The sequence below is a fragment of the Callithrix jacchus genome, chromosome 11 (genome assembly GCF_049354715.1).
Source record: "Callithrix jacchus isolate 240 chromosome 11, calJac240_pri, whole genome shotgun sequence".
NCBI classification, from domain to species: domain Eukaryota; kingdom Metazoa; phylum Chordata; class Mammalia; order Primates; family Cebidae; genus Callithrix; species Callithrix jacchus.
In genome coordinates, this window is record NC_133512.1 from 108,235,091 (window position 1) to 108,256,422 (window position 21,332).

Here is a 21,332-nt window from a genome sequence, read left to right on the forward strand (position 1 = left end):
TGGAAAAGCCTGGTTACTCAGGGTCCCAGGCAGAGGGGTCCTCATCAGGCCACCTGGCTTCCTTTAGCTATTTAGAGGAAGTGTTGACTTCAGGGACCTTGGAAGTGCCATACTCCTCAGCTGGGACAGGACAGGAAGGAACAATTCTGCATCTCGCAGTAACCTGTGGAGGCGCCGGAGGCTTGGCTCTAAGTTCGGGACGTCTGGGCTGGAGCTAAAGGGAAGCAAAGATTCTTAATTTCTTCTTCTTTTTTTTTTTTTTGAGACGGAGTTTTGCTCTTGTTACCCAGGCTGGAGTGCAATGGCGCGATCTCTGCTCACAGCAACCTCTGCCTCCTGGGTTCAGGCAATTCTGCCTCAGCCTCCTGAGTAGCTGGGATTACAGGCACGCATCACCATGCCCAGCTAATTTTTTGTATTTTTAGTAGAGACGGGGTTTCACCATGTTGACCAGGATGGTCTCGATCTCTTGACCTCGTGATCCACCCACCTCGGCCTCCCAAAGTGCTGGGATTTAAGCCACCGCGCCCGGCTCTTAATTTCTTCTGACTAACAAGTTCCTAAATATCTCAGAGCCAGAGGGCAGAACCTGTCTAGTGGTAGGAAGTTTCAGTGAGGTTATTTTCAGCTCAATATCAGAAAGAACGTTAGGGTGGCACGGTGGCTCACGCCTGTTATCCCAACACCTAGGCCTACGTGGGAGGATCGCTTGAGCCCAGGAGTTCGAGGCTGTGGTAAGCTGTGATTGCACCACTGTGCTCCAGCCTGGACAACAAAGTGAGACCCTGTCTCAAAAAAAAAAGGAAATATTAATGGTAATGGCTAATGGCCATCAGAACAATGAGTTAAGATCCTTGTGATTTCTGCCTTGAGCTGGAGGCTGGAGAGGATTATTTTTCGAAGGGCTTTCCTGGTGTAGGAGTCCTTCTTCTGGGAGTGATAAAGTGAAGTGTTAGCCCCGTTGCTGAAGGTTCTGGGTGGGGGATGGCAGGGACTGGTTATCTGAAACCACTGTGCAAGAGCGAAAGGCTGAGGTCGGCCTTATCAAAGAGTGCCAGGAAGCCAGGGTCATGGGGTGGAGAAAGCAAGGAGGGGGCCCACCTGGGAGAATGGCAAGGATAGAGGCTGTCACTAGAGCCTGAGTAGCTGCCCTTGACTTCTCCAGGAGGCAAGGGACATGGAGGGCTGGCCAGGTTTCAAGAGCTTGGCTCCAGGTTGACAGGGTCCTTGATTCTCTGATGTTTTTCATATGAAGTTACACTGCAAGATCTGAAGGCAATCTAGAGAGTTTCAGACACGATTTACACACAGGTGATAGCATTGAGTAAGTGACTTTTAAAGATTAATTCTTAGAGCATAACTGTTACCCAGATGTTTACATTTTCAAAAAATCATCAATTTCGATAAGATCATTTTGCATTTCTATTTACCAGTGACAAACAATTAAAAAATAACAGTGCAACAGATAACATTCAATATTTGGGAAACGAAAGAGAGCTATTAAAAGAAAAATTTAAATTCATAATAGGAAGAAACAAAATAAATGGAGAGATAAATAAAACTTGAATAAATGGAGAGAGATTTTCTGTTCCAGAATCAGAAGATTTAATGAAGTTAACATGATATACTTAATATCCAGTCTAATTTATAGAGTTAATAGAAATTAAATTTCAAATATACTGTTTTATAAAAATTGACATAATGTATTCCCTAATAAAATTTTTATAATGAAAATAATAGGCTGGGTGCAGTGGCTCACATCTGTAATCCCAGTGCTTTGGGAGGCCAAAGAGGGAGGATCAAAGAAAAGGAAAGAATAGTTAAGCACACTGAAGAGTTTTTTGAAAAGATGTAAGCCAGTTATATGAAAAATTACTCTGTTAACATGTAAAGTATATTTAAGATGTTAACAAAAGGCCAGGCTTGGTGGCTCATGCCTGTAATCCTAGCACTTTAGGAGGCTGAGACAGATGGATCACCTGAGATCAGAAGTTTGAGACCAGTCTGGCCAACAGGGTGAAACCCCCTCTCTAATAAAAATACAAAAATAAGCCAGGTGGGGTGGCGCGTGCCTGTAATACCTGTTACTTGGGAGGCTGAGACATGAGAATTGCTTGAGCCCAGGAAGCAGAGGTTGCAGTGAGCTGGGATTGCGCTACTGCACTTCAGCCTGAGCAGCAGAGTGAGACCCTGTCCCAAACAAAAAAGAGATATTCATATGATATTACATGATAAATTGTATGAATTGGATTCAAAGCACAACAGTAGATGGATTAAAAACACAACAGCAATTAAAATTGTTCTTTTTAAATGTTTTATTTATTTCTTAGAGACTGAGTCTTGTTCTGTCACCCAGGCTGGAGGTGCAGTGACATGGTCATAAGCTCACTGCAGCCTCAAACTTCTAGTCTCACGGGACCCTCCCATCTCAGCCTCCCAAGTAGCTAGGACGACAGGTACGCACCATCATGCCGTGCTAATTTTTAAACATTTTTGTAGAGGCATGGTTCTTACTATTTTGGTCTGGCTGGTCTCAAACTCCTGCTCTTAAGTGATCTTCCTGCCTTGGCCTCCCAAAGTGTTGGGATTACACACATGAGCCACAGTGCACAGCCCCAGTGGTTCTAAACTCAATATAACATTAATTTAAAAAAATAGTCTATTATAATGAAAAAATAAGAAAGGAATCATATTTAATAGATGTAATTGAGAAAAGTTGATATAAAAATACTTATGTCCTCTGATGTCATTTATTATAATAATCTCCAGATGTTTTAAAGAATTAATATTGACAATACCTCTTTTAAAAGTTAAACTAATTAGTATATATAAAATAGTTATCCAACTATGATGGGTAAATTAATTTTGCAACCATTAAAGCAGTAGGCTAGAGCCAGGCGTGGTGGCTCATGCCTGTAATCTCAACACTTTGGGAGACTGAGGCAAGTGGATCGCTTGAGGTCAGGAGTTTGAGACCAGCCTGGCCAACATGGTGAAACCTCCTCTCTACAAAAATACAACAATTAGCTGGGCATGGTGGTGGGCAGCTGTAATCCCAGCTACTCGGGAGGCTGAGACACAACAATCACTTGAACCTGGGAGGTGGGGGTTGTGGTGAGAGGAGATGGTGCCACTGCACTCCCCTAGGTGACGTCCCCTGGGAGACGGAGTGACACTCAGTCGCAAAAAAATGAATAAACAAAATAAAGCAGTAGGGTAGATAATAAATGGCAAATTGGAAACAGTAACAATCTTAATCAATTCACGATAAAAAGGAGAAAATGCAAAACTATTTGAAATAAAGCTGGTTAAAATTAATATTAAAAATATAAAGAAGAATTATAGATCTGTAGGTCAGTACCCCTTCTCTGCTAAACAGTTAAAGGATATGAACAAATAGTATAAGAGGAAACACGAGCACGAAGCCAACATTTGGGAATATTTTGGTCTTGTTAATAATGAAAGTGTGAATTAATAAAAGTATAAGTCTTCCAGGCCAGGTGTGGTAGCTCACACCTGTAATCCCAGCACTTTCGGAGGCCAAGGTGGTGGATTACTTGAGGTCGGGATTTCAATACCAGGCTGACCAACATGGTGAAACCCCATCTCTACTAAAAATACCAAATTAGCCGGGTATGGTGGCACATGCCTGTAATCCTAGCTACTTGGGAGGCTGAGGCAGGAGAATTGTTTGAACCTGGGAGGCAGAGGTTGCAGTGAGCTGAGATCACGCCATTGGACTCCAGCCTGGGCAACAAGAGCAAAACTCCATCTCAAAAAAGAAAAGTCTTTCATACAAAATACTTGTATTTCCTATCTATTGAAGTAGCATAGTGACAAAATTCCATGGTAATGTGAGGGAAATAGACACACTCCTAGATTGCTGTTGTGTTTTCTGGACAACAGTATATCAAAATGAAACACAAGCTACTAAGAAAATTATAGTCTTCTTTAAGGCAATATGCCCAAAGGAATAACACTCAGGAAAATGATGTAAAAGAAGAAAGGTTATTTGTATGAAAATAATTGTAGCCACATTATACTGGTGGAAATCTGGGAATTACCTAACTACCTAACAACTTGATAATTTTGATAGAAACTAGAAAATATTAATATGTGGTCATATCAGTAACTACTAAGGCCATAAACCTAAGGACTTTGACACTGTCACACGTAGAATATTTAAATTAAAAAGTGGAATGAGGCTTGGCATGCCTGTAGTCCGAGCACTTTGGGAGATCGAGGTGGGTAGATCACTTGAACCCAGGAGTTTGAGACCAGACTGGGCAACATGGCAAAACCCTGTCTCTACAAAAAATTTAAAAAATTTAGCTGGGTGTGGTGGTGCATGCTGTAGCCCCAGCTACCTGGGAGGCTGAGGTGGGAAGATCACCTGAGCCTGGAGAGGTCAAGGCTGCAACGAACCTGATCATACCTCTGCTCTCCAACCTGGGGGAGAGACTGCGATCTTGTCTCCACGAAAAGAAACAAAAGTGGAATGAGTTTGTTATGTGGACATTGATAATGGTGAAATTATGTTTGTCTAATAAGAGCGGATGTTTGTCTAATTGAGCGATCTCAATCAGTGCTTCTCAGACTTTCATGTGATTAAATCAAGTGATCTGCCATGCTTCCATATATGGCTTCCATATTGGAAAGTTTATATTATACACACAATTCCATTATCATAGAAAGTTCTATTGGACATTGTTCAGCTAAATCATTAATGTCTCAAAGTGAGGGGGATTTTACATCTTTTTGTCGGTAGAGTTGTTTGAAACATAGAATGAAGAGCTTGTTGCATTCCTTTGTAGTCACAAGTCAGGATAGGCATTGGTATTTAGACATAAAGAGATAACAGCAGTGAGCAATGTTATGTAATGAAAATGTTAGGAAAATGGAATTCTTTTGTCCCATTGATTTTACTGCAGTCCTGGATGTGCTTTCATAAGCTGTTCTAAGTTTCTTGATAGGCAACCATTTTTCATAGATTTAGGTTCAATGCCAGTCTTTTCCTCTTCTGACCTTTCTGAGCTATACACAAATTATAACTTAATGTATCCTAGGGGAGATGCTGTTTAAAGAAGTATTGCAATAATTTAGACTCAGATATATGTATATATTTGAAGAAGATAACGCCATACTCCCATCTATTTGTTTCATGAATTTATTTTCCTAAAGTGTATTTTTGCCCAGGCACGGTGGCTCTTACTTGTAATCCCAGCACTTTGGGAGGCTGTGGCGGGTGGATCACCTGAGGTCAAGAGTTCAAGACCAGCCCGGCCAACAGGGTGAAACCCCATCTCTACTAAAAATACAAAAAATTAGCCAGGCGTTGTGGCATGTGTCTGTAGTCCCAGCTACTCGGGAGGCTGAGGCAGGAGAATTGCTTGAACCCAGGAGGTGGAGGTTGTAGTGAGCCAAGACAGTCCCATTGTACTCTAGCCTAGGCAACAAGAGAAACACTTGGTCTCAAAAATAATAATAAAGTAAAAAAAAAATGTATTCTCTTTTTTTTGAGATGGAGTCTTGCTCTGTCACCAGGCTGGAGTGCAGTGGTGTGATCTTGGCTCACTGCCACCTCTGCCTCCTGGGTTCAAACGATTCTCCTGGCTCAGCCTCCCGAGTAGCCAGGACTACAGGTGCTCGCCACCATGCCCAGCTAATTTTTTATTTTTAGTAGAGAGGGGCTTTCAACATGTTGGCCAGGCTGGTCTCCATGTCTTGATCTTGTGATCCGCCCACCTAGAACTCCCAAAGTGGTGGGATTACAGGCGTGAGCCACTGTGCCCGGCCAAAGTGTATTCTTTAAGCAGAACCGACCTGTGTCTGTTATCAAAGGATACGGGCATGGGTCTTTGCTAACTGAAAGTTTTATGGCTGATTTCTGTTTCTTTACATCTGTGGAGTAGAAATATTGACCATGTCGTGTTTTCTTCTAGGAATTTATGCAAATATTCTCATGAGGTCCTCTCAGAAGATAACTTCAGAGTCCTGAAAATTCATGAACTTTCTGGACTTAACCAAGAGGAATTAAAAGTGCTTCTCGTCCAAAGTGATCCTTTTTTTATGCCTGAGGTAAGTTGTGATTCCTCAGTTTAAGGAGGACAAATATTACTGTCAGTATTGTATTGCAGATATTTTGGCGATATCTGTGATGCATATACAGCAGAGAAAATTCAAAATTAACACCAGGACTCAGCAGGTGGCAGTTGAGGCTGTTTCTGAGTGACCTAAGAGATCCCTTAAATTTCCTATTTGAGGTTTCATAAGAATTTGAGTCTGGAATACCTCTTCCACCAGACTGCAAGGGAACCCTGTGTGAGTAATTATGAGCTGAAGATCTGATAGTGGTCAGACTACTTGATGCTTTAAATCAAGGTGGCTTCTTGGAGGAGATGGGCTTTGGAGTGAGGTTTGGAAGATGGCAGAGAAGATGAGGGTATGGGCTAAGCTGTTGTAACAGAGACCCCCTCAAAATACAGTGATTCAAATAAAGTATATTTTATTTCACTATCACTTGACAGTCTAGGTCAGGGTTCAGCAATGTACAACCCAGAGGCCAAATCTGGCCTGCCACCTGGTTTTTTTTTTGTTTCTTTGTTTTTTATTTGAGCTAGAGTCTTTCTCTCTCTCGCCCAGGCTGGAGTGCAGTGGTGCCATCTCAGCTCACCATAACCGCCTCCTGGGTTTAAGAGATTCTCCTGCTTCAGCTTCCCAAGTATCAGGGATTACAGGTGCCCGTTACCATGCCCGGCTAATTTTTACATTTCAGTAGAGACAGAGTTTCACCTCATGGCCAAGCTGGTCTTGAACTCCCGACCTCAAGTGATCTGCCCACCTCAGCCTCCCAAAGTGTTGGGATTACAGGTGTGAGCCCCTGCGCCCAGCTTGTTTTTCTAAACAAAGTTTTACTGGAACGTAGCCACGCCTATTTATTTATGACTGCTTTCATCTTGCAAGGGTGAGCTGAGTAGTTGCAGCAGAAACCGAATGGCCTGCAAAGCCTGAAATATTTCCTATCTGATCCTTTATGGAAAAGGTTACCAACTTTTGGTTTTTCCTGGATATGGATAGGAGGGTAGCCTGAGTTGTCAGGCAGCTAGACTCAGTGATGTCATCAAGGGACTCAGGCCAATAGGTCAGCTCTGATACCGTCAAAATGTGGCTTCCATTTCTGAGTACAGTGGAGTCTATACTCGTTGTCACCATTTCTAGCCAGTAGGAATGTAGAGAGGAAGTAAATGGAAGGCGAGCAGTTTCCTTTCTTAAAAGATGTGACATGGACATTGTATATGGCACATCTGTTCAATCACATTGGTTAGAGATTATTACATGTCATATTTAGCTGAAAGGAAGTCTGGGAAATGTAGTTTCTTTCTGGGTAACCATGTATCTACCTAAAACTTGGGAGATTCTATTACTAGAAGAAATATGGGGACAATGGTAGATAATTAATAGTTTCGTCCACTCAGGAATATAGACTTAAGGATCAGAGGATACTGTTTAAAGCCTGGTATTTGGCCTGATAAAATCCATAAATAGAGAAGTTATTCTTACAGTTAAAGAGAGGCATAAAACATAATGGAAGACCCAGATGGGTGAGTAGAAAGGATGAGGAAAATGTAAACAAGGTTGAAAATCAGATGCACTTTTTTTTTTTTGAGACAGGGTCTTGCTCTGTCACCTTGGCTGGAGTGCAGTGGCACAATCAGGGCTCACTGCAGCCTTGACCTCCTGGTCTCAAGTTATCCTTCTGCCTAAGCCCCCCAAGTATCTGGAATTAAGGCATGCACCACCATTGCTGTCTATTTGTTGTTTTTTTTTTTTTAATTTTAGTAGGGACAGGGTCTTACTGTGTTACCCAGGCTGGTCTTGAACTCCTGAGCTTAAGCCATCCTCCTGCCTCAGCCTCTCAAAGTACAGGGATTATAGGCGTGAGCTACAGCACCCAGCTCAGATACTTCTTTATATACATGAGATAGCTGTTGGGGACTTCTGGAGGCTGAAACACTTTTTGACTCTGAGCTCAGTGTGTTTCCCTAAGAACTTAAAAACTTGTAATATGAGAAGTGATTTTGAGTTGGCCACTGAGCTCAGGAAAGATATGAATGCAAGACACGTTATAAAGACTTGTTGGGTGTTGGGTGGGGGGAATTTGTCCCATTTCCTCCCCAGCCCTGTGCATTCTTCTATCTAGATGCTTGGATTTGTTTCTCTTTCTCTCCCTCTTTCTCTGCCTCTCTCTGTCTCATTTCCAGGAGCCCAAGGTTTAAAGGTCTTGTCTTGGGATACCCATGACCTTTGGCATAGATGCTAGCCCAGTCCCCATGCCTACTAGCATGGGAAAAATCCTTACACAGCATGGGAAAAACGTCAACCCCATTAAATCTCCTGCCAACAGAGACATCCCATCCTTTTCCTTTCATTGAGAGAATGACAAGATGAAGTCTTGCCATGACACTTGAGAGAAGAGTATTTTGTGGTCTATCCTTAGTCTAGTGTTAACCTGGAGGCTTAGAAAGGCCATTCATTCATCATGTCTGATCCCTGCTTCGGTTCTTCAAAAGCAACAGGTACTTTTCACATCGGGCCACACATCTATGTTGAGTCCCTGGAGAATAAGCAGACTCTTTCTGTATTAGTCTCTTTTCATGCTGGTATGAAGACATACCTGACACTGGGTAATTTATAAAGAAAAGATGTTTAGTTTGCTCACAGTTCTGCATGGCTGGGGAGGCCTCAGGAAACTTACAATTATGATGGATGGCAAAACAGGAACATCTTACATGGCAGCAAGTGAGAGAAGTGAGTGCTAAGTGAAGGGGGAAGCCCTTTATAAACCATCAGCTCTCAGGAGAACTCATTCACTATCATGAGAATAGTAGCATGAGGTAACTGCCCCCATGATTCAATTACCTCCCGCCAGGACCCTCCCATGACAAGTGGGGATTATGAGAAAAAGAATTCAAGATGAGATTTGGGTGGGGATGCAGCCAAACCATATCATTTCCCTTCTCTAGGGAGGAGGTTGGCAGATAGGAACCTAGGAGAAGGCGCTGTTGCATGAGGGATCCCAGAAGAGCCCATTGACCACAGCGCTGTGAGGGTCCTTCTAGGAAAATGCTTCTATCATGCTTTTATCAAACAGTGCAAAGAAGGGGTCAGCGTCATCTAAGTTTCCCTTTCCATTGTTAGAATTCAGTACCCACAATTAGAGGGTGAGGTGGGGTGGGGAGGTTCTAGCCTGAAGCTTATTTTTAGCTAATAATTCAATTGCCATTTTCCACTTGTCAGAGTTAAGATCCCAGACGGGGGGGCTGCATTATTTCTTGAACTAGAGGTTGGAGGAGCTGGTTTCTGGAGTTAGGATTAGTTAATATTGTTGGCATAAGCTTTTGTTCGAGAATGCTGGGCAAGAGAAGGCTCTAAAGGAGTGTTTTAACTTGGGGGAGTCGGATGGAATTTTTTAGGAGTGTAGCAGGAGAAGTCAGCCAGAGTTCAGCTGATTTCTAGAAGAGTTGGTCGAGGATGGCTCTCTAAAGAGGGAGAAATTATCCCTGCAGATTTGCAGCTGTTGTTTGGGCTATTTGGATTTTTTTTTTCTTTTTTGCGATGGAGTCTCACTCTATCTCCCAGGCTGGAGTGCAGAGGCGCAATCTAGGCTCACTACAACCTCTGCCTCCTGGGTTCAAGCAATTCTCCTGCCTCAGCCTCCCAAGTAGCTGTGATTACACCTGTGATTACAGGTGGTAGCATGTGCCACCACACCTGAATAATTTTTTGTATTTTTAGTAGAGACGGGGTTTCACCATGTGGGCCAGGCTGGTCTCGAACTCCTGACCTCAGGTGATCCTCCTGCCTTGGCCTCCCAGAGTGCAGGGGTTACAGGCGTGAGCCACCATGCCTGGCCGATTTGGATTTTATCAGAAGGGATGAGGAGGAAGAGAGGGGCTGAGTTAAGTGCAAGAAGAAGTGTAGAGAAACAGCTTTGTGGTTTGGGGGGGTGTGAGATGGGGACTAAAGTGGAATTTTCCAGTCACTTCATTCGTTGTTTTGCATTCGTTCAATTAATATTTAAGAGTGCCTGCAAGTGTTAGGCACGATGTTAAAATACTGGAGGTAATCAGTGGGAAACCGCACTTCCTGCCCTAAAGGACTTTACATTTTCACACTTGTTTATTTTGCTTTGACCTGTGAGAACATAAAAAGATCAGGCAAACCTGACTGCCTGGTATACAAACTTGTACAATTGAAATGTGCTTGTTAAAGAAAGAAATGCTTTCATTTGTTCTGGCCTAATGAAGGCAGGAGCATTCTTGCTTAATATCAGCGTGGGAATAGGAATGTTACCAAAACATCATTTGTGAAGTTGCTATGAAGTATTGAAATGCGGGATTATAAAATTAACAAGACAAAAGTATGCCAAATTGCAAGGTCTTTATTGCCTGCGACGGAGGACTCAGGTCTCTCCAACCCGTGGCCCCGAAAGAAGGTGACAAGACTCTTATACCCGTAAACCACCTCCAGGGGTGGTGGTGAAGGGATTCAAACATTCTGAGGGCCAGGGGATTCCATAAATCACCTCCTAGGCAGAGAGGAGGGAGTGGGTCTCTGGACATTCCAAGGGTTAGGGGAACTTGTTGTCACTGCGATTGTTACCTAAGTGGTTTACAGAAGTCAAGATAAGCGTTAGTTTACACATTGTCTGGGCAGTAGTAGAATCCGCAGGTCTCAGTTACTTATTACAACTCGCAGGGGCCAGGATGGAATTAGTTTGGGCTGCTTATTCTGGTCATTACTGGTAAGCAAAGGCCAGCAATTCTGGCAGTTATTGATAAGAAAAGGTAAGCAGCTTTACATAGTGAGCACTTTGCAGAGCAAACTAGCAGTTTTATTTATAGAAGCCAAGGCCGGTAGTTATTGTGAGGAGAATGGGGCAGCCGTTACAACTTATTTCTGAAAAATAGCTTTGTCTTGTATAAAATGGCGTTGCTCAGGTTCCAGCTATAGCAAGGCTAATGGTGCTTTTTTACTATAGCTCAAACTTTAGCATACATCAGAATCACCCAGAAGGTCTGTTAAAACAGACCGTTGGCTCCACCTCTGATGGTTATGACTCTGTGGATATGGGCAAGTGCCTGAAGATCTGCATTTCTAACAAGTTTACTGTGCTGCTGATGGTGCTGGTCTGGGGACCACACTTTGAGAATTTCTGGTCTGGAGTCTGGAATCTGGATAATAGACTTGATAGCAGTTACATATATCTATTTGTTTTATTTTATTTTTTTTGAGATGGGAGTCTTGCTCTGTTGCCAGGCTGGAGTGCAGTGGTGTGATCTTGGCTTACTGCAACCTCCACCTCCCTGGTTAAAGCAATTCCCCTGCCTCAGCCTCCCAAGTAGCTGGGCTTACAGGCACGCACCTCCACACCCGACTAGCTTTTTGTATTTTAGCATAGATGGGGTTTCACCATGTTGGCCAGGATGGTCTCGATCTCCTGACCTCGTGATCTGCCTGCCTTGGCCTCCCATAGTGCTGGGGTTACAGTCATGAGCCACTGTGCCCAGCACATATATCTGTTTGAATCAGATTTTAGTGGTTGTCCATGTGGCTAAATCATTGCTAGTGGGGTTTGAATCATGGCTTTGTCATCTAGACAGATCCCAGTGAATCATACTGATCTGGTTTGCTCAGAATCTAGTGAAACAACTTACAAATGTTTTAATCATTAAAATGTCTGAAATTCAGGTTTCTTACTCATTATATTGATTTCCTCATTTCATGGTTCAACACTTGCATCACACTTTATATTTTGCATAACACATTTACAAATTTGGTTATTTCGTCTGCTTAACAACTTGGTTCATGTAGACAGAACAAATCTTTTCCTCCTGTTACAGCAAAGGAAATGGAGGCTGGGAGTAGGCAAGGGATCCCTTGAGATCACAAAGCTGCTTCCAGGACCTCAGATTTTAAAACCAACATCCTCCAGTTCTGTATCATAGGGCCTGCCCAGCTGCAGTATTCTTTCTGCCCTCTTTCCAGTAGGAACTATGTCTCTTCAGAGCTAGGCATGTACCTGTGTCTCTTTAGATGGAAATATAAAACTTATCTTCTTTAGGCGACCTTTTGATAAATTTCATTCTGCCCAGCAGAGACTAAATTCTGGATTTCCAAACAGTTGTAGGTAAGACCTGTGTGTCCTTTTCATTGCAAAGTGAGTTGATAATCAAAGATGACCCTTCCTGTGCTGAGTTCCTTCATGATATAGGGCTCACTTTGGGTCCTGTTTGTAGCTAACCAGCTTATATTGATTCTTCTAAGGATTATTAAATTCATCAGTAACTTTTAGTTAGTCTGTAAGCCTCTTCTGCCCCAAGTAAATCATTAATTTAATGTGACTCATCAAAGACTGCAGAGTATGCATGTGTTTTCCCCCCTTTGGTATATCCCTGCTTGCTTCAGAGATTTTTAACGCATGTGAGCTTGCCTTCATGAGTGTGTGGCAGATGCAAGAAGGTGTTTTGACTCTGGCTATTGTTTCTCCCTTCTGTAGATATGCAAAAGCTATAAGGGAGAGGGTCGACAGCAGATTTGTAGCCAGGAGCCACCGTGTGCAAGACTCCACATCTGTGACCACTTCACTCGAGGAAACTGTCGTTTTCCCAACTGCCTCCGGTCCCATAACCTGATGGACAGAAAGGTGCTGGCCATCATGAGGGAGCATGGGCTGAGCCCCGACGTGGTCCAGAACATCCAGGACATCTGCAACAGCAAGCACATGCAGAAGAACGCCATGGGGCCCAGAGGTAAAGGCCATGTGTTTTTCAATTGTGTGAATTTTTTTTTTTTTTTTTTTGAGACGAGTTCTCACTCCGTCACCTAGGCTGGAGTGCAGTGGTGCGATCTCAGCTCACTGCAACCTCTGCCTCCCAGGTTCAAGCAATTCTCCTGCCTCAGCCTCCCGAGTAGCTGGGATTACAGGTGTGAACCATCACATCCAGCTAATTTTTGTATAAATTAGAGATGGGATTTCACCCTGTTTGTCAGGCCGGCCTTGAACTCCTGAGCTAAGGTGATCCATCTGCCTCAGCCTTTCAAAGTTCTGGGATTACAGGTGTGAGCCACTGCACCCAGCCAATTGTGTGAACTTTCAAATCAGCAGAAATCACAAGAAAAGAAAAACTTTGCTGTAATCACGCTACCTTGCCACATAAAACTCTTTGTTTTCCCTTCCAAACATCATGCATATGCATACATCATTTTCGTAATTATCATAGTATACATGCAATGTTTGCAATTCAATTTTTATGCTTAGCACTATTGCCCCCTGCCCCCGGCCATGTTTAAAAAGCAGTGGCTTATGCCTGTAATCCCAGAACTTTGGGAGACCGAGGTGGGCAAATCGCAAGGTCAGGAGTTCAAGACCAGCCTGGCCAACATGGTGAAACCCCCGTCTCTACTAAAAATACAAAAATTAGCTGGGTGTGGTGGTAGGCACCTGTAATCCCAGCCACTTGGAAGACTGAGGCAGGAGAATTGCTTAAACTCAGGAGGGGAAGGTTGCAGTGAGCTGAGATCGTGCCACTGCACTCAGCCAGGGTGACAGAGCAAGACTCCATCTCAAAAACAACAACAACAACAAAAGTATATCATTTTTCTAAAGGCTAATTAATAAAGCTTCTTTTCAAGGAAAAGAAACAAACATAAAATTGTTTAGATTTACCAGCTGTTAACATTTTGTCCCAATTGCTTTAGCTCTTTCTTTCTCTGTGTATCTACATACAGCTACTCACACACATGGAACATTTTGGTGGTTAAAGCATTTGGTAATATGCAAATATCATGACATTTTACACCTGAATATATCAGCATGTATCTCCTCAAAACAAGGCCATTTCTTACATAATCACAAGGCAGTTAATACCAAAAATTTATTACTGATGCAAAACTATGTACGATTTAATTTATGGTCCTCAGTGCCATTAAAAAAAATTATATATATATATATATATATAAAAATTTCTAAAAAAAAAACACAATAACTCCCATTCTCTGCTTTCCCCAGCCTCTGGGAACTAACGTTCTGCTTTCTGTTTGTATGAATTTGACAACCCTAGGAAACTCATATAAGTGGAATCGTACACTATTTATCCCTTTCTGACTGGCTTATTTCACTTAGCATGATGTCCTCAGGGTTTATCCATGTTATAGCATATGTCAGAATGAATAATATTTCATTGTATGTATATAATCATTGTTTTATTTATCCATTCATCTGTCGATGGACATTTGGGTCACTTCCAGTTTGAATAATGCTGCTATAAACATGGTGTACAGATACCACTTTGAGACACTGTTTTCAGTTTTTTGGGGTATATAATCAGAAGTAGAATTGCTGAATCATATGGTAATTCTATGTTTAATTTTTTGAGGAATGATCATAACTGTTTTTTGTAGCAGCTCTGCCATTTTTCATTTCTGCCAGCAATGCCCACAGATTCAAATTTCTCATATCCTCTTTATCATTTTGTGTTTTCTGATTTTCCTAAGGTATATGAGGTGCTGCTATTACTTTTTGAGATAGTGTCACTCTGTCATCCAGACTGGAGTTCAGTGGTGTGATTTTGGCTCACTTCAATGGCTGCCTCCTGGGTTCAAGTGATTCTCCTGCCTCAGTCTCCCAAGTAGCTGGGATTACAGAGTGCATACCACCGTACCTGGCTAATTTTTGTATTTTTAGTAGAGACAGGGTTTCACCATGTTGGCCATGCTAGTCTTGAACACCTGACCTCAAGTGATCACCCACCTCAGCCTCCCAAAGTGCTGAGATTACAGGTGTGAGCCACTGCGCCTAGCCAAGTGCTGCTATTTCTAAAGCATTTTCATATTACATAATAACATTTATTTTTAATGTCGTTATGAAAGTGGATGTAGAAAAGGTGAATTTTATGAAGCAGGTAGAATTCAGGGTTCTAAGATTCTGTGCAAAGTATTGAACAATTATACCTGTGCAAAGTATTGAACAATTATTATTATTCAATAATAATAAATATTATTGAATATTTTCAATACTTTTTTGTATTGAATAATTAATTGTTTAATTAATTGAACAATTAAACCATTTGGGAAATGGTTTATCATTTACAAGGGACTTTCACCCCAAATGAATATCTCATCATTGTTCCTTATGGTGAAACCACAAAGAAAGGCAGATATATCATTTATTAGCTTTACTTAAGGGGATAAAGAAACTGAGGCTCAGAAATTTTAAGCAACTTTTATTGCAAGCAGCCTCAGATCATAAGAAAGAAGGATAATGTAATGAAGAAATAAAAGGTAACATTTTCAAGGCCTCACACCACTAGAAAGTAGCAGAGCACATGTTCTGATCCCGTGTCTAACGCTTTTTCTCCCACGCTGCAGTGGTCTCTGAACAGGGGAATGTCTGGACGGGTGGGTTTTGGTGTAGTTTCTCAATGTAAACTTATTGTGAGTGAGAAAGATCTGTATATATTTTCACTTCTAGTTCATCTCCTGAGTTAAGCCTTTTCTTGATAGGAGAAGGGTATTTGCTTTTATTACATTACTGCTGCCCCCTGGTTTGGAAGAGAAAAAAATGTCTCTTCTTACCCCTTCCCTACACACAAAAACACAACTTATACTGTGGTACCCGAGCCAGTCAAGGAATGTGCCACACTCTGAGATTGAATTATGAGTCCTTTATTATGCCGGCGACCAAGAGGTGGCTAAGGCCCAAAATTCTCTCAGCCCTTAAGAAAAAGTTGGGTGGTTTTTTATATCCTAGTTTTAAAAGGGAGGGGGAACTTAGCTGAAGCAATTTTTTTACAAAAGCAGAGTAAGCAAAAAATTTAAAAGATAAACTAGTACATGAGAAATAAAACAGTGCTAGGTGCGAGGGGTAAACCTATCATGAAAGACACAGAACTTATAGATAATGGGGGCTCTGGGGGCTCGACAGCACGTGCATTCCCAGGCCCTGCTGGTACCACTTAACTCGGCCTCTGTCAACAAATGCATTCCTGGAGGTGCCCGGTGCCAGCCTGCCCCAGCTACATGCTACATTACATACTTAATGGGGGAAAATAACTAAAATGAAGAAGTAAGATGGAGTCTGTCCGGCTCAAGGAGCTAACATGAAGCCTGGACAGCTTTTAGTCTGAGAAAGAGAGAGTTAGTTTTAGCTGACAAAAAGCAGGTTATCACACCAGCACACACATAGGCACACACACCCCCCAGATGAACATCACATGCATGCATGCCACACACACACACGAGCACACACGTATACTTCACATTCACGCACCACATGTGCACATGTGCCTCAAACACGGACATACACATCTTCCACATGTACTCCCAGCACACACACACACACCCCAGATGAACATCACATGCATGCACGCCACACACACACGCCACACACCCTCACAAACAAACCCTTACTCCTTCCTTCCTCCTGCTTCCAGGAGGAGGATGTGACTCATCAGGTTTCTAAAGGCCAGTTCCCTCCAGGCTACACTGCTTCGCTGATGTTGACTTCTTATATGCTTTGGGCCTTGTGGGATGGGATGAAGAAAGCTGGAAAAATTTCTAACTGAAACAAAGTTAGGCTTTTATTTGTGGTTTCATTTTCCGTAGGTTTGTTTGAAGCATTGTGAATCTTATCAATCGTCAGGTACACCCATATCACAATATAGGCAAAATCGAATGCTTTCTGGAAAATCTCTGATTCGCCCCAGTCTATCTCTTGTTTCACCATAGTGGTGAATGTTGACTTAGGACCAGGAGACAATGGACAGCCCCACCTAAAAGCTTTGGGGTTTGGGAGCGACTTTGTGTGGCAGAAGAGAGCCACGGTCTCACTATCATCCTAGGCCATGGAATGGTGTGCTCTGCCGTGCAGGCAGAAGGTCAAGATTCCTTTTTTTTTCCTTTGAGTCGGAGCCTCACTTTATCACCAGGTGGGAGTGCAGTGGCTTGATCCTGGCTCACTGCAACTTCTGTTTTCCAGTTTCAAGTAATTATCCTGCCTCAGCCTCTTGAGTAGCTGGGACTACAGGCATGTGCCACCATACCCGGCTAATTTTTTGTATTTTTAGTAGAGATGGGGTTTCACCATGTTGGCCAGGATGGTCTCAATCTCTTGACCTCGTGATCTGCCTGCCTTGGCCTCCTAAAGTGCTGGCATTACAGGCGTGAGGCACCGCGCCCGGCCAAAATTCTTTCATCAGCTGACACAGTCAGTGAGCATCTGTAATCCCAGCTACTTAGGAGGCCGAGGTGGGAAGATCGCTGGAGCCCAGGAGTTCGAGGTTGCAGTGAGCTGTGGTCAGGCCACTGCATTCCAGCCTAGGCAACAGACTGACACTCCATGTCTTAAAAAAAAAAATCCTGTCATTGTCAAACCACCCATCTTCAAGATTTTTACACATCAGATTAGGTCAAGTAATTTGATCACACTTCGATAGCAAAGCTGGAAAAGCCAAGAGAAGGCAGGGTGGTAGGAACTCAGTCACATTAACTCCAATGTTCATTCTTTTGTTTCATTTGGCTTTTTTCTCCTAGCTCCTGCACATCGTGGAAACTTGGCACATAGGGCTAGAAGCAAAAGTAGAGATCGGTTCCTTCAGGGCAGCCAAGAATTTCTTGCATCTGCTTCAGCATCAGCTCAGAGGACATGCACGCCCAGTCCAGATCAGATCGGCCACAGGGCTTCCCTGGAGGATGTGCCTGTAGACGATCTCACCTACAAGTTCGCCTATCTGGGGAGTCAGGCTCACACACGGCTTCCCTCTGGCTCGTCCAAGGCTACCGATCTTGGAGGAACAAGTCAGGCTGGGGCAAGCCGGGGGTTTTCAGAGAATGGCAGTCTACATGACATCTTGTATGGGAATCCAGGCGACACTTACCTTGCTTCGGATTCAACACCAGCCTCCAACTGGAAGGGCCCCACATCCTGGACGAATGACAAGGGCACTGGGAGAGAGTCTATGTTTTCTCCCACGCTACCTGCCGCCTGCTCTTCTCTGGGCTGTCTGCAAACACCTGAAGCTGTGACCACCAGAAAGGGCGCAGGCTTGCTTTCCTCAGACTACAGAAACATCAATGGTAAAAGTGGGACTCAGGACATGCAGCCTGGCCCTCTTTTTAATAATAATGCCGATGGAGTGGCCACAGATATAACTTCCACAAGATCCTTAAATTATAAAAGCACAAACAGCGGTCAGAGAGAAATATCATCCCCTAGGAATCAGGACGCTGGACCTGCTTCCCGAGATCTCCAGGCCACTGGCAGAATCACAGGTGGCACTGACCCAAGAGTGGCACTTGTTAACGGTAAATACAGAGGGAAGACACTTTGGGCTAGTACCTTTGTCCACGATGCACTGACTGGCTCTAGTAAAGTTGCAGATGAAACTATTGATGTAGGAAAAACGGGTGCCACGGGTTTTGGCTTAACAATGGCAGTCATGGGGGGAAAAAGATATGTTACATTTGGAAGTCAGAGTCTGAGAAGCCTGGTCCCCGCCACACTTGGGGAAACCGCTGTCCCTGCACAGGTCAGCACTCTGCCTCAGTCACCTGCTACACTTTCCTCAAGCAACAGAGCTGCAGTCTGGGGGTCCCAGGGACAGAACTACCCAGGTTCCTGTTTCCTCTGCCAGTGAGCTCACAAGGAGGATGACAGGCTCTGTTCAGTGTAAGTCACTGAAGGACAAAGGGGCCCCTGTGTCTTGAGTCTGCAGCAGAGTGACTGTGGCTGGTAGTTTTTCCTTGAATGCTCCCTAGCAGTTCTTTTTTTTTTTTTCTTTTTGAGATGGAGTTTCACTCTTGTCGCCCAGGCTGGAGTGCAATGGCGCGATCTCAGCTCACTGCAACCTTCACCTCCCGGGTTCAAGCAATTCTCCTGCCTCAGCCTCCTGAGTAGCTAGGACTGCAAGCACCTGCCACCATGCCTGGCTAATTTTGTATTTTTAGTAGAGACGGGGTTTCTCCATGTTGGTCAGGCTGGTCTTGAACCCCTGACCTCAGGTGATCTGCCTACCTTGGCCTCCCAAAGTGCTGAGATTACAGGCCTGAGCCACTGCGCCTGGCTGCTGGCAGTTCTGAAAGGGCATAAAGTCAGAGGGTTTTGGTTAAGGGGTGTTCCGGTCAGGAGACTGACTAGTGACGATGCGAAAGGACCAACCAGTAGAACCACAGGGAATAAGCTGCCACATTTACTGACAATAGGAATATTTCAACGATGATTTAAGAAACAAACATAGCTCTCACAGGACTCTCAGGTCCACATTCTTGTTTTATGGAGAAGCTGTCTAGACGCTCATGAGCAACACATAAATCATAGGAATTTTCTTGAACATGGCCCCCGTGTTCAGATATTTCAGATATTCTTTCCCATTGTGAGACCAAGTGCCTTGATTTTTGGTTTAAACATTAAGATCAATATACACGCATCCTCTTTTGTTTTATAGATTCTTTATCTGATGTCACAAGTACCACATCTTCTAGGGTGGATGATCATGGCTCAAAGGAAATTTGTCTTGACCATCTATATAAAGGTTGTCCACTTAATGGTGAGTAACCTAAGGATTTTTCTGGAAGCTTCTACCTGTTGGCCATTGTAAATAATGCCGCCATGAACATGGGTAGGCAAATGTCTTCTCAAAACCCTGCTTTCCATTCTTTTGGATATATACCCAGAAGTGGAGTTGGGGATCATATAGTGCTTCTGTGTTTAATTTTTTTTTTTTTTTTTGGAGGAACTGTTTTTCATAGTGGCTATACCATATTTGTTTTTCTTTTTTTTTTTTTCTTTTTGAAACAGAGTCTTCTCTGTCACCAGGCTGGAATGCAGTGGCATGATCTCTGCTCACTGCACTCTCTGCCTCCCAGGTTCAAGCAATTCTTCTGCCTCAGCCTCCCGAGTAGCTGGGAATACAGACATATACCACCACGTCCAGCTAATTTTTCTATTTTTAGTTGAGTCAGGGTTTCACCATGTTGGCCAGGATGGTCTCGATCTCTTGATCTTATGATCCGCCCACCTCAGCCTCCCGAAGTGCTGGGATTACAGCCACCACGCCTGGCCACCATTTTTCATTCTCACCAGTAATGTACAAGGGTTTACATTTCTCCACATCCTCACAACACTTGTTCTTTCTGTGTGTTTGTCTTTTTTGTTTGCTTGTTTTGAGACGGAGTCTGGCTCTGTCACCCAGGCTGGAGTGCAGTGGTGCGGTCTCAGCTCACTGCAATCTCTGCCCCCTGGGACCAAGTGATTCCCCTGCCCTAGCCTCCCAAGTAGCTGGGATTACAGGCATATGCCACCATGCCTGGCTAATTTTTGTATTTTTAGTAGAGATGGGATTTTGCCATGTTGCCCAGGCTAGTCTTGAACTCATGACCTCAAGTAATCCGCCCACCTTAGCCTTCCAGAGTGCTGGGATTACAGGCATGAGACACTGTACCTGGCCACTGTCTTTGATTGCACCCATTTTCTAACAAGTGTGAGGTGTGGACTATAATGAGTGGTTATATACTTTTGAATCAGCCAAGTCTCAAGTAGGGACACTCAATGGGTGTCCCTGGGGTGTCTGAACCTGTCTTTTTTGTTTGTTTTAAAGTTGTCACACATCTTTATTTTGAGTATTTCAAAAACAATTTAAACATAACGTACTGTAAATTTAGAAAAACAGAACTATTTCCTGTCTTGCTCTACTGTAGCTTATAACATCAGTCATTCTTTAGCCGGCATTCCTGCAGTGGCTCTCTTTTGTACGCCCAGCCCTGTGTCAAATATGCAAGGGAGTTGTAAACTAAACCATGGTGCGCCTTTTCTTTCTTCAGTGAGTTTGTAATTAAGGTGGAGCACCAAAACATCCAGGTGAGCGTGGTGGCTCACGCCTGTCATCCCAGCACTTTGGGAGGCTGAGGCAGGTGGATCACTTGAGGCCAGGAGTACAAGACCAGCCTGGCTTTCATGATGAAACCCCATCACTACTAAAAATACAAAAATTAGCCTGGCGTGGTGGTGCACATTTGTAACCCCAGCTATTCAGGAGGCTCAGGCAGGAGAATCGCTTGAACAGGAGGTGGATGTTGTAGTGAGCTGAGATCATGCCACTGCACTCCAGCCTAGGCAACAGAGTAAGTGAGACTCTGCCTCAAAAAAAAAAAAAAAATCTACAAATGAGAAAACTGCATGAAATAAGTAAAACGTAAAAACTTAAGCTCAGGCCGAGCATGATGGCTCATGCCTATAATCCCAGAACTTGGGGAGGCTGAGGTAGGTGGATCATGAG

General features: G+C 43.4%; 1 protein-coding gene across 1 annotated transcript in view; it reads left to right on the top strand.

The window, feature by feature from the left end:
- ZC3HAV1 (zinc finger CCCH-type containing, antiviral 1) overlaps positions 1 to 21,332 on the top strand; it is a 70,516-nt gene that overhangs the window by 15,461 nt on the left and 33,723 nt on the right. Inside the window, exons 2-5 of the mRNA XM_002751944.8 lie at positions 5,943 to 6,078; positions 12,560 to 12,812; positions 17,593 to 18,363; positions 19,503 to 19,604. Coding sequence (XP_002751990.3) covers positions 5,943 to 6,078; positions 12,560 to 12,812; positions 17,593 to 18,363; positions 19,503 to 19,604 — 1,262 coding nt within the window. The remainder of the gene's footprint in view (positions 1 to 5,942; positions 6,079 to 12,559; positions 12,813 to 17,592; positions 18,364 to 19,502; positions 19,605 to 21,332) is intronic.